Here is a 14027-nt window from a genome sequence, read left to right on the forward strand (position 1 = left end):
GTGAGCCCCTGTGCACTGGAGCAATTTGTTCATCTCCTCAGAGCTCATTTCTCTCCACAAGAAAAATGGAGCATCAGCACCATGTGTCTAGGGGCATCAAACTCCAGAGAATGAGGATGAAACAAGCCTGGGTCTCTTTCCTGTGTGACCGATCAATTTTGCAGGACATTGAGAAAAGAGAGTTCTATTCTATGCATGATTTTGTCAAGTAAGAATTGTCATCTAGTGCTTATAAATGATAGTTTGGTGTTATTCTGTAAATGAAGATTGATGGAGTAGTTGTCACACATTCCGGTTTTGTTGTCCTGAGCCAACCACAAAGTGCACAGCAAGGACAAAATGGATGCTGCAGATGAAGGCCACACTATTATTCAATTAGGTCCATTATACCAAGATTGTATTTAAAAATAAATTAATTTTGAGTAAAAAACAAATTTTACAAGTTCATTAAGTCCAAATCTGTCAAAGCCTCAGTCACTAAGCTATACACAGTTTGGTACATTGTGTCAGCTCCCCAAAGGCCTGGGAATAATCCCCATTCACAAATCACGGAAAATTAACTATATGAAAGCCTAAATGTAATTTTCAGTAACTGCACAAACTGGTGTGTTTTGGAGCACAGTTGTGCTAGGTGTAAGTGTCCAGAAGCCAATTAGTAAACCATTTTCCTCTGTGATGAGGGCACCCCTCATGGTGTACCCATCCGACCCTCACAGCTGGGAGTGCAGTAGGCACCGGTGGGGTGGTGCGGCCATGTGCCTCCTGGGCTCCTGCCCAGATCAGTGTCTCTCACCACAAGTCTCTAAAACCTGTGTCTGTGTGCGTACCCTAAGCACAAGCCTTTTCCTGCTTAGGCATCGACTCTTCCAGCATCTGGTCCAGAGCAGGCCCTACCCTTTGGTGGGCCAGAAGAGCTGCTGAAGATCTGTCACATCCTCCTTTGGCATGCTCCATCAAACCCTTGCTTGCTGTCTGATACAGCTGGAACCCAGGGGTTCCCCAGCCTTGGATGATGAGATTCCCCTGGGTCTCATCACCTGAGACAATGGCTTTGAAAGCTGTTGGTCTGTAGTGCGCATTTCCTTTGTAACTATAGGTTGCTGCAAGGGGTAAGGAAGTGGACTTGTAAGTTCTGCAGCTCTTCTCACAAAAGGAAAACTCAGGAAAGCAAGTGGATGGTGAGAAATATTGTTAGAATTTGAGACTCAGGCTGTTCACAGTTTCCTGAGAGGGAGAGGAATGCCGTATTCTGTTCTATTCACCCAGTCTCAGGGGTGATCAGGACTTTTTGTCTCCATCTTTGCTTTTTAAAAAAATAAGAATGTTGCTGTGGAGCTGATTGACCTAAAGAGGCCTCTCACAAGATGATAATCAGAGCTGCAAGCAAAAATCCATGAAGTATTCTGCAGCCTTCCTTTAAGCCTACAGTTTGCATCAGGCTGCTCTGGGAGTAAAGCTTCCTTGTATGAGTAAATCCTGCAGCAGTGGAAAAGAACTGTTAGATTAATGAGTTGCTTCTCATTACAAGTGCCTTGTCTTCATCTGCAGCGGCTGATAATCTCGTGCTTGTTTAGACAGCTGCCAAAATCTGCAATGTAAGTCATATGGGATCTTACTGTGAGAAAATTTCCATCCTGCTACAACAGCAATTGAGTATGAGAAAAATTTAACATTCAGTAGTTAAGTAAAACGTGTCATGTTAAGGTATTTCCCCAAATAAATTGTCTGATATTTCCTAGCACATTTCTGAAGGATAAGAAATCATTGTTATGTTTACTGAGTACCATGCACTAATGTCCTTCCTAAGGCATCAGTCATTTTCTTCTCTGTCCTAACATTAGCAGCTGTGAAAAGTAGTTCAAACATAATCGAAGTATGAGAGGGGCTCTGCAACCATGCTGTTATCTCGCTCAAAGATGTGATACATTGAAGGACAGGAGTTTAGTGACCCACAGAGTGGTCACTACACATAGTATTTTTAAAAAATTTGTACCAAATCAATATTTGAGCTATCAAAATCAGTAACAAACAGTGGATCAAGAATTTTAAATATATTTTGACTGAGCTCCACAATAAATGTTGCAAAATTACTGTATTTAGTGGAAGAAGGGAAAAAAAAAAAGCAAAGAAAGCTGCAAATACCTTATTTTCCTTAATGTCATGTATAGTCAACAGTTTGTTGACAGAACTTCAAGCTCCTTGATGGTGCAAGGAAAATATTTGGGGATACATGTTCATCATGTCCAATGTTTTGTGGGAAAATGAAAAAGGAATTTTATGCTCGCTTTATGTGGATTCTGTCTTGCAGAAATGGGCACAGTCTTGCACAAGTTAATGGCAGCTGTCTTTCTTGCAGAAACTGGGGCACTATTTTTTCATTTTGATACAGTTTAATAATGAAGCCAAATTGCTTTCTCTAGATTCCTTTATTAATTCCAGGTATAAAGTGAACTTCACCATTCCCAGCAGCCTGTTTTTTCTCTTTGTAATGATAATTCATTTTCTTATAACAGTAATTTGTCACGTGGTGGCTTGGTGGTCGTATGTATGACGTCATTTACTTGGACTTTTAGGAGTGACATCATATGTACGGCTGCTAAACTGCTGCATGGGACATCACTTAAACAGTTTTCTTCTGAAGAAATCATACCAATTATTTTCAGGCTATGAACACAACCTGATGATTAAGTTGTGAAATATTTATTTCTCTTTAATAAAAAATATTTACAAATGAATAAGGCATTCCTTTATTGCATCAACATCATTTGTATTTCCATCTGAAGTAACTGATAGATGGATGGGAAGGGATTTTAATGTGCAGTAATGGACTCTGAACATTCAAATTTTGTTCAATTCCGTAAGTAATAACCAGGTGAAAATTATTTAATCTTGGCTTTTTTTTATGGCGAAAATGTGTTTTAAAACTTAATTCCTAAAATACCTAGATACAATGATTAAAACATAGTAGCAGAGGTGATTCCTAATTGTTAATTCCATGAGAACACACACACACTTGTGGGACATTCCCAGCCTCTCCCATTAGCATGATACAGAGTGAGCTTTCCCCGCTGTGTAGCCATGTACATTTAATGGGCTTATCACATATGAACAATACCTACACATACACACCTACATATAACCCCTTAATTTGATTTCACACACAAGCTATTAGTTTACTTCAAAAGTTCCTGGAAAGATTTTTGTGCAGATAACTTTGAAAATCTGAGTCTTTGAGTTTGATAAAAAAGAAAAAACAATCAGTAAATTAAGAGATACCTGTAATCTGATATTATTATTCCAGTTTTTATCCAAATTTGCTTTAGATTTATTGTAGGCCATTAAGTGATTCCTACTGATGAAATAATTTCCACTGAGCTTTAGTGACGTGGTCTCATCCATATTTTGAATCTCTCTGAGTGAATTCCTGGCCCAAATGTGGGCAATAGACTTTTTGCTGGCAATTTCAGTTGGGCCATGATTGCCTTGCACAGAGACAGTAGAATGGTCAGTCCTCCTGCTTACATCCTTGACCACGTTAAGTAATTTTGTGCACAGTCCAAGACTTTTATCCTATCCACCACGACAGGTACTCTCTGTCTCCAAGTATTAAATTATTCTTATTAACCCATACCAAACAAGAATTGGATTACACACAGCTGTGTCCCTTGTGCACAGCATGTTATGAAACTGATCTTTAAGAGTAAGGTGTCTTTGGTCTCTGAATTGTATCTTACCTCCCAAAATCATTATCCCTAGTTACAAACTGTTACATCTTCACCACTTAAAAGATGTAAATAAAGCATTCCTTTTCTGAGGGCATAACTTACTTTAGATTGCAGTTTATATGTTTCCATACTATGCAATCTTCTGGAACTGGTCTGTTCTTTTAAAAATGGTCTGTAAAAGAGGCTCCAAAAAACCTTAGAATAAGGGAAAGATGTTCTGAAGCACTGAACAACTTCTATAGTTTCTATCTGTGTAGCTGGCACTTGCCAATTGTTTCATATCTGTGCTGTGCTTTATTCTGTACACATAAAGCAAATAAAACTTCAACAGTATTTATGGCCAGCAACACCAATCTTTCTGGTCTCTGCCAGTGTGAAATGATTTTGATCTTGTTTGGTCAAACAGACGTGAAGAACAGATCATGTCCTTTCTAGAAGAAAACAAAAATAAAATAAAAGCATTCTTTCAGGGCAGGGAAAATTGGTGAGCTTTTCCAAGCATAATCAGATGGTTATGCTTTCAAAATGTGGATGTGTTCCCAAACTGGCCCAGAATAACAGAGGAATTGTTGAGAACAGAGGTGATGCCACAGAAGTCACCCTGGCTTTCCTTGATGATACCGATATTCCTCTTTTGAATTCAAACAGCTTGGAACTGAGGTATTATTTGAAACAAGAATGGAAAAAATAAGCATGGAGTATGAATCACTTCAGAGAAGTACCAAAACCTGTGGTGATACATGGACATGAAGGCCTAAGACAGACCTGAGGGTGTCTGAAGAACCTCATCTGCACTTTTCTACATTACATACTGGATTTAGGCTACTTGCTTGGTTTTTAAATGATCATCATGGACTCCAGCTACTCCCTTTAATCCTTTCATAAATGAGGGATCTGTGATGTTTGGCTTTCCTTATGTATTTCTTGTTCCAGCTTTCTAGATGCTTAATTTTTCACTTGAATGTCCAGAGGAAATGTTTCAAATGGATTCACTGTCTAAATATATACTTGTGCATGTATGTTTCTACATACACATAAGATTTATATTAAATTGTTTCTGTCAGAAAACACCTTCCTTGTTATTATTCCTGGTCTATTTCAACTGCCTTCACTGTCCTCCAGTCTTCAGACAGTATCTGTGTACAGTTGAAAATTAAGATATTTGTATCAAGAGATTAGATTAAATTAAGAAAAAATAATTGACTGGGTGTAAGAGTATAAAAAGATTCAACTGAGACAGTTTGGAACAGAAGTATCAAGATAAAGTAATGGTGTTTTGGTTTGGTTTGGTTTGGTTTTTTTTAACTAAATAAAACATACTGTGGTTTTGCTGTCTGTTTTACCAATGTGTTTTAGTTGTGCAAATGGGAAAAAAGTAATGTATTAATGAGATACATTTGCTTGTGATGTGCAATAGAAAAAAAAAAAAAAAAAAAAAGAAGCAAAAAATGTAAGAATTAAGCTAATACTTGAACTTTCAAACCTGTGATGTTTTCAGTTCGAACAACTGCAAATGCTTGCTTAAAGATCTGTGTACCAGTATTTGCTGCTAAAAACATCAAGTCTGTGTGTTTATGAGTACTAAGTTTTGAAGCAGCCTGTAAATTACTCTGTATGTGTTTGTGATGGCTTTAGTAGGGTTTAATATGGGGAAAAATAGAGAGTCATCAAGCAAAATGCCACAGCAGCATTGCTTTTGCTTGGGGAAGCAGAGGAGCTAATCCTTTCCTATCACCTTCATGCAGAGAAGTGTCCTAATGATACAGGATTAAGAAAGAACAGAATTAACTAAAGCTCCACACTCTCATTTCCACCCTGCCTCACAGGCCTGGCCTGTTCAACAAAGGGATGGATGGATGGATGGATGGATGGATGGATGGATGGATGGATGGATGGATGGATGGATGGATGGATGGATGGATGGATGGATGGATGGATGGATGGAAAAAAAGATAGCTGACCTCTCTACCTGTGATTTTTGCCTTCCAGAGGCAATGATCCTTCCCTTTGCCCCACAGTCAGCTCAGAGTGGGAGAAATCAGAAAATGCCACTTGATCAAAGAGGACCTTGCTATTCAGACTGTCAAGTTTAGGAATATTTTGCTTAGGTACTTAACTAGGATCTAAGGCCAGGTAATGAGATTTAAACTGTCTGCCCTGTGTTTCTATAACCTTGACAGTTGAAGGAGCTCAAATCAGGTGACATAAAACATGAAATAATCAGTTTTGAAGCTGTGGCACTGAGGTATTTTGTCTGGGCCGTCTGGAGAGAAACTAGCACAAGTGAGCAGAAATAAATGGATTTCACTTTGGGCAGATACAAATTTTTTTGCAGATAGCTAAGCTAAATAGAAAGATTTTGAAGACTTTATCAAGTATTCAGTGGTCCTCTGTTTTGTCAAGAAAGGACTTTGTTAAAATCCCGAGTTTATAGTGAGGTAAACTAGTAAAAATACATTTACTTTGCAAGCAGTGTAATGCCTATCATAATGCTAAACACATGTGCAAATAAAAGGACTTTGAAGCATGCATAATAGATATTTCTGATCCTTACTTTTTTATTTTATCCTCCTGGTTTATTCACTTGTACTAACAATTTTTCCTTTCTGTACAGAGATTGGTTCCAAGTCATTCTTCTACTGTAAATTATACTGATCCCACATTAGAGCCTGTAGTAACTGAAAATTCAGTCATACGACAGAAGATAATAGATTCACAGTTCAAATGTTATGAGAGGATGAACAGAGCTCCTCCGTATAAGAAAAAAGGTAAAAAAGTTTTTTCAAAAATCCGTTTGTGTATTGCCATGCTTGCTTATATTGCTATAAAAATTTTCTTCTGCATAGTCTTTCTCAGGGTTCCATTTCCTTCCTGTAAGCAGTAGTCAAATTCCCACTAACTTAGCATCCTCATAAGTGCTAAGGTAGAAAAAAAGCCTGGAACAAGCCCAGGGAATGAACACCTCTTCTTCTCCACACAGACAGTACCCCTGTCATCTACATTTCTGGTTCAGTGCTTTGCTGCTTGAATATCTCTCATTCTTGCTTAGGTAATTGCATTGTCAAGAACCTTTCAGCAAGCTCATACAAGGACCTGATGCTGAACAGTGACCTCTTGAATATAAATGTGATTCTGTTTGCTTTGCTCATGGTTGCATTTTTCTGTCATTCTTCTATTGACTGATAGCTGCCATGTTCTGTACCAACACAGATATGCCAGATATTCCATATTCAGCGGTAACACTCACAAAACGATGTTTATAAAGCACTGAAGACATATCTTGATTGAATACAAGGCGCATACTATGATTAATAAAAAGGGAAATGAGAAATAAGAGTGGTGCTACAATGGCACAGTATAAATGAAGCAGCATTTCTGGTTGGGACTGAGCATTCTTGTCACTTTTTCCCTCAGAAAATACGGAAGAAGTTATGAGGAGTCTGGAGAAAAAATGTTGGAGACATGGAGATTTATGCAAGTAAAGAGCAGAGATACTGATGACACAGTTTAAAGAGAAAATGTATTAGAAAATAGTAATTAAAAAAACCCCAACCTAATAGATAGAGTGGAGATAATGTGGGAATTTTTGTAATACAAGAATAAAGACATTTCTACAGCTCTTTACGACAAAGGTTTTACTGAGCTCTTTAAGACTCGGAATAATTAGATGTTAAGATACTCAGGTCTTGATGCAGAAATGTTTTGGAATGAATATAGATATTCCCATTGCTTCAAATAGATTTTCATTCAGGCCAATAATGGGGAAAACTCACAAGTATTTAAATAGGCTTATGGGATAGAAAGCATTATGTTTCAGACATAAACAAGCCTTTAGTTGCTGGGCTTGAGGGGGAAATAACTTACTGTTTGCTCAGATTACTCTTTTAGTCTCCAGCACTATAAATACATAATATCCATTGATAAATACAATATCCATTGATGGTTCCTCTGGACTCACCTTTCTTTTGCACCTTTCATGCATTAGTTGCAAAGGGCTGAAGTGTTTTCCCAGCATGAGCAGGGAGTTTGTGTGTCTCATAACACAGGAATTCCTTGTAGCGTTCTTAAAGGCAGTGTTGTCTAAGGGGGACAGCAGTGGCAGACCTGCAGCCATCGGACACAGCACAGCAGTTTCTGTGTTCCTTCAGCTGGCAGCTAGATTTAAGTGATGCCACCGGAGACTGTTATGTTCATAGCAACACACACTTAATTCATTTATAACCCAGAGTGAAGATAATGGGTGACTAAGGAATGATGCCAACACTACTGAAGTTGTGTTTTAAGCTGAATTACAGGATCTTCACCAGCCCTCCAACATTTACACTGCATAGAGAGTTGGAAGGGAGCAAGGGTCTATGTCTCTTGGATGCAAATTCAAAAGAGAGAATGGGATGAGATGGGAAATGCCCTTAGTGCAAAGGACAACCGTAGGAGTGACTCCTGAGAGGAAAAGCCCAACATACGAGATGAAGGAGTATACTGGGTATGCATTTTCAGCATAAACAACAGTGGAGTCTAACACTGAAATTCCCAGGAAAGCCCAGTGTCTGGTACAACTTTACAGAGCCAGACAAGATGTCTCTATTTTTTCCCTGGTTTCTCTGCAGTCCCTCATGTAGCCTATTTGTAGACTGATGCAAAGGTACTTTAAATCCTTCATAATCCTGGGGCTCAAAGCTGATGACAATGAATTACAGAGAAATGCACAGTATCTCACACTCAGGAGGCAGAGAGATGGTATAATACATGTGAGCTGTGGCAGCATTACATGTAGCCATGTGTCAGCAGAGCCAAAGTAACAGGCTGTGTACACACACTTATCTTGCCCATTTCAAAATAGAATTGATTACCTTAAATCTCAAAGAAATAACAAAAGGAGGAGCCCCGGCACATGGGAACACCTGAGCATGCCTCTGGGAGAGCACAGCACTCTTACACTCCCTGTCTATCCAAAAATGTGATATTTTTAGCCAGTGATACAGTAATATGTTATTCAACTCTTCCTTTTCTGTTTTATTACTTACATTGTTTTGTTTCCTGCAGCACTTAAAACCCCATCATATATACGTATACGTGTGTATATCTGTATATGTGTGTGTATATATATATTTATGGATGGATGTGTGCATATATATCCTGTTACTTACCCTGAAAGACACATTCCACATTGTATAAATCAGGTTCAGTAATTTTTTCTTATCAGGCAAGGCAAAGGACTTAAAGTTATAAATTTGTACCAACCCCATTCTGCAATGTCTTTCAGATACAAGCTCAAGTTGCAAACACTTTCTACTCTTCTTTTTCTTTTATATTATGAAAAGATTCCTAAAATTCTTTCAGATACATCTCAAAACTAGAGAAGAACATGGGAATGCCTAAAGATAACAAACTGCTGATATGATGGTTGGTTATTTAAGTGAACAAGTAGCATTAGCACATTTAACTTGAAAATGGAAAAATAGTTGTGCATAAAATCTTAGCTAATGTAGAAAAATTGTTCATAAAAATATCTTTTTTGCTAGATATCTAATATGGAAAAAATTAATTTGGAAGGTTTTATGCTTTCAGTTTCTAATCCACAATTATTTTGACTTAAAACCAGTTATTGATGCAAATTTGAACGATTCAGACGTCTTTTTACAGATTTATTGCTTCAATAAGAAAGCTTATCTGTGGGTAATTTCAAAAGCACTAGAAGTAATTAGCTACCCATATTTTATTAATTTTCAATAGTTATTAGGTGCCTTCCACATGATTCTTTTAAAAAAACCCTACATGGTCATAGTGTCAATTCTGAAACTCCCTTTGGACAAGAGCAAAAAAAGGCAAGATGTATCTTCTCACTGTATTTCCCTTTAAACTGATGGTCATTATAATATACCTTTTCCCCAACACAAACTGATTTTAAATGGAATATAACTAAGAAATACAGGGGTTTTTTTAATGTGTTACTTGAATGAATCCAGAATGAGCCAGGAAATCGTGTTACAGCAAGCAGTCTTGTAGTGCAGTTTCTGTGGGCCATGGTATGTAACGTCTCTGTAACGTGATTCAGGAATGAGCTGTGTTCTGCCTCCCTAGCACGGCTGTGGTTTCTGGGGCTGTGAACAGCCCTCGTAGGGGACACAGCCTCCACAGTGCTGCCTTCCCAGAAGGGGCATGGTGAGGACAGGACCACAGCATGCCTACACAGACAATCATCGGCAGGCAGAGTCTGCCTGTTACAGATCAGTCTTGCACCCGCTTCACTGGCTCTGGAGTTATGTCACCCATCTCTGGCGTGCAGCAATGCAACAACCTTACAGGGAGCTGTCAATGCAAATGTTGCTTTTCACTGGAACATCTCTACAAGCCCTTCTGACCTTTACATTTCAAAGACTTGATTTTCAGGCCTGCTGAACAGCAGAAGGTGAAATTAAAAGTGCATGTCTATAAGGTATTTGGGTACCGCTAGTGAGTGTAGAAGCTTACGGCTAAGGACGGAAGGAGGATCATAAAGAGGAATTTGTATAATCAGACACTACATTCAAAGTTCAACAAGATTTAAAACACTACTTCCCAGTAAAATGAACAACACTAACATCAGGTCAGCAAAAACAAGTACCTTGGAGTACATGAATGCCACTCAAAATGTAAGAATAACAAGGGCTTTTATTGCAAAAAAACCCCATCATTATCTGCAGACAGCCATATTCCTTGAGAGGCTAGAACAGAGCAGGTTCAGGAGTGAGTGTGTGTTGAATTAACTACTGCACTCCTCTTAAATGTCCAGGTCTGTTCTGCAACCGAACGTGGGACGGCTGGTTGTGCTGGGACGACACACCTGCTGGAAGAATCACTGCTCAGAATTGTCCCGATTATTTTCCAGACTTTGATCCAACTGGTACGGTATTTCTTTTTAGCATCTTACTCTAAGGAAGTCTTCAGAACATACATGCCACTGAGTGGAAACATTTTTCCAGTGGCATTTTTGCAGCATTGTGAAATCTGAGAGAGTTTGGCTGAAATTAAAATAGATCAAGCTTTTGGGTTGCCTAATTTATATATTTTAATTTACAAAATATTTTATATGGATTTATATTTATGTAAATATTACCTACGGATTTATGGAACCTAGTTTATGAAAATGCTAACTACTTAGTTTTAATATCAAAACATTTTTAGCACCTCATCCTAAGTTTTTATAATGAAGAAAAAATACTTATGTGCACGAGATATGTATCAGCATGTTCCTTGTTCAGTCTTTATTGGAAAATATTTTATGGAAGAACATGAGCAGAAATAATGTTCTTTGAGTCTCCAGGTTTCAGTTGTTCGTTGAATTCTTCATGCAAATACCAGCAGCCATGCAGACTAAGAGAAGTAATTCAAGAGTGTTTAAAAGGACAAATGAAAAAAAAAAAATCGAGGACAGAAATATTGCTAAATAGATAAGAGGAAGTGTTAGACACGAGTATAGCTCCACACAGAGTATTCTTTGAATAAAGACAGATTTGTGTGTGCCACACTCGGGACATGTTGCTTGTAGGCACTGCCTGATACCACAGTGTGCTCAATCTGGCATAGGCACAATGTATCAGTTGCAGTTAAAAACCATGAAACTAAACATCAGGGGGGTGAAGAGTATATAAATCTAAAAATTTTCAATGAGGTTAAACCAAAATGTATGTGCTCAACTGGATAGTAAGGAAGCAGACTATTGCATAGCTGTGAATTAATTAACCAGTACCATTCACATAGCTGTGAATTAATTACCTAGTAACGTTAGCTAAAACTGTTGATTTTGTTGAACTTATTGCCTATTTAGAAATAGAGGAGTTTCCATGTTGGAACAGACCCAGTATGCATTTTTCTGAATCCCATTTGCAATAGCAGTCAGATTGATTGATTTGTTGATTAATCATCTGAACACAACCGTAGGAGGAAAAGCCTCATTCAGTAATTAATTTCCTATTGTTCTCTCTGCTGTCCTGTTTAGCAACAATACCTGTGGTCTTCTGGACTCAGTATTTTCCCCTAGCACATCTCTTTTCTCCTTGTCAGCACCTCTGTCAGCCTCTTTGCCTGCATTCTGGTCAGTCAGCACTGTTTCCCTGGCTCGGCAGCAGCTCAGCATCTCCTGGTTGAGCCAGAGCCGCTTTCCTAGAGTAGCTGTTGAGTAACTCAGCACATATTACTGCTGCAGCATGAAACCAGTGGATAGCCAGCCATTGCTTTACAGGTGGCTGATTGTCACACAGGGACTTAATAAAGTAGGAGGGAGACAAGAAATCGTGGGAGTGACTAGAAGTCTTGAAACTGCTAATGGAAGTGGCTGTCAATTACAGGTCACCAAAAGTACAGGTTCAGCTGTCCTGAGAAGTCTGTCAGGTTTTGTGTCACAAGTCATTATTTCCTTTGGTAACTTATGCCTGTTAAACAAAATAAAGCTATATTTTCTGCTGAGAAACAGAAAATTCATCCTAAAGAACAGTGATTTTACAGGATGAAAACTGCAGTGCCTGTCAGATTTCCTTCCCATTAAGTCTCCGTGACATCAAACAACCTCAGCATGCATTTTAGACAGACAAGTAACTCCATGGACATCTGAAGCAAGGATTTCATGCTGTGCTGCTTTAGGCTGCACTGAGATCTGCAGAACCACCATGTGTCAGCTCACTGATGATTAAGTTACTTTTGTTTGAGGCCATGTGTAGCTTTGAGTCCTGGAATAAAATGATGTCATTCAGCTTTCTTTTTGTGATTTGATACTTAGGTCATTTGTAACTGGAAAAGTGAAACATAATTGGACAGCATAAGGTCAGATCCTCCTCCCATCTTCACCTATGGGTGCTGTATACCAGCTCTCTATATCTGAACCCCGCAACAACATCCAGCATCGATGCCAAGAAGAGATTGCTAAAGTATGTTAAAAAGTAAATAAGGTGAAATCATATTCTGGAGAAAAGGACCCAGAAGCAAAATGTTGCTTAGTGCTCAGTTCATTTTGTGTCTGACATCTTCACAACTATAAGATGTAGTCCCACTTATTTCACTGAATGTACATCAGTTTTTACTAGATAGGAATCTGATCTAAAGGAAGGAAGGACCACTGTGATAATCTGGTCTGTTCAGTTAGCTAGGGCTTGCCACACTTCTTTCCCCACCTGAGGAAGCTCTATCCTGTGAAAGTAAATTAGTATCTTAAAGCTAATAGACAAACAGAAACCACTCTTTATGTGCTGTGACAATTTTGTCCTTTTCAATAAACAACTGTTGCCTCTTTCTCACAATGACCATCACACACAATGTGATAATGCATAAAACCAAAACAGTTTGTCTGGAAAACATGCCGAGACCTACTGCTTTAACTCCAGTGACAGCAGGAGATTCATTGTCTTATCCACTCCTGACTGTGAAGCTTGAGCAGGGCTGAGTTTTATACCCCTATTGAGTTATGCCCCTATTGAGGCAACATGCACAGTTTCTCTTGATTTGTATCTTATATTCATATTTTATCCATGTTAATCTTTGGTGTAATCCCTTTGAAATTATTCCAGGTCGCACTGAAATTGCTAGGAATTGGATTTGTTAGGAATGTAGTATGCAATTCATGTTGGTAATATTCTTGCTAATAAAAAAAAAAATATATATATTGTGGAGGTAATGGCCTTCTAGGAAGGCAGGTTTACTGGGGCAGCAGGAGGAGCAGAGCATTGACCTGTGCCGTAAACAGGCTATTGGGTTTGTGACAGGAGAATGTTATACTACCCACCTCACTCTCCTTGCACAGTGTGTTTGATCAGGATTAATTTCGTGCTGTCACATAGAGCAATGGAGCTGAATATGCAAGTTGCATGGTGGCAGCCCTACCTTTTCATTTCACCTTCTCTCCCTTTCCTCTGTGGCAAAGAGCAATGGTTAAGAGCAGTAGCCACCCCACCAGGGAGCAAGCTCTGACAACTTTGTGACCCAAGGCTGTATTTAGCAAAACTCTACTCAGTTCTCCACTTTGTTGGGCTTCTGTCATTTGTTCCATTTTGTAAGCCAGTTACTCATAATTCTTTATGTGCAAAGTTTCTAGAAGTGCGATTTGGAAACAGATCCATATGTATCCATAAGAAATTATCTCAGATGATTATTAATGTGTTGTTACCTCTCACAACTGAGAAACATGGAAGTATAGTCTTGCCTTCCTGCTCTGACAGTGACTAGAGGAATTGAAGTCCACTTGCTCTGGAGTGTGGGTCACAGCAGCTGAGGTGGAAGAGGCACTGCAGTATTTGTGTCCTCTGCAGCTCTCTTCTTGTGCCATACTGCTGT

General features: G+C 38.7%; 1 protein-coding gene across 2 annotated transcripts in view; it reads left to right on the forward strand.

Moving 5' to 3' along the window:
- Positions 1–14027, forward strand: part of CALCR (calcitonin receptor) — a 170952-nt gene that overhangs the window by 103131 nt on the left and 53794 nt on the right. For both annotated transcript variants that reach the window (XM_042802259.1, XM_042802260.1), the window contains exons 3-4: positions 6340–6493; positions 10498–10608. In XM_042802259.1, the coding sequence (XP_042658193.1) occupies positions 6340–6493; positions 10498–10608 (265 nt within the window). The remainder of the gene's footprint in view (positions 1–6339; positions 6494–10497; positions 10609–14027) is intronic.

The sequence above is a fragment of the Tyto alba genome, unplaced genomic scaffold, assembly GCF_018691265.1.
Source record: "Tyto alba isolate M040663 unplaced genomic scaffold, T.alba_DEE_v4.0 Super-Scaffold_38, whole genome shotgun sequence".
Taxonomy (NCBI): Eukaryota; Metazoa; Chordata; class Aves; order Strigiformes; family Tytonidae; genus Tyto; species Tyto alba.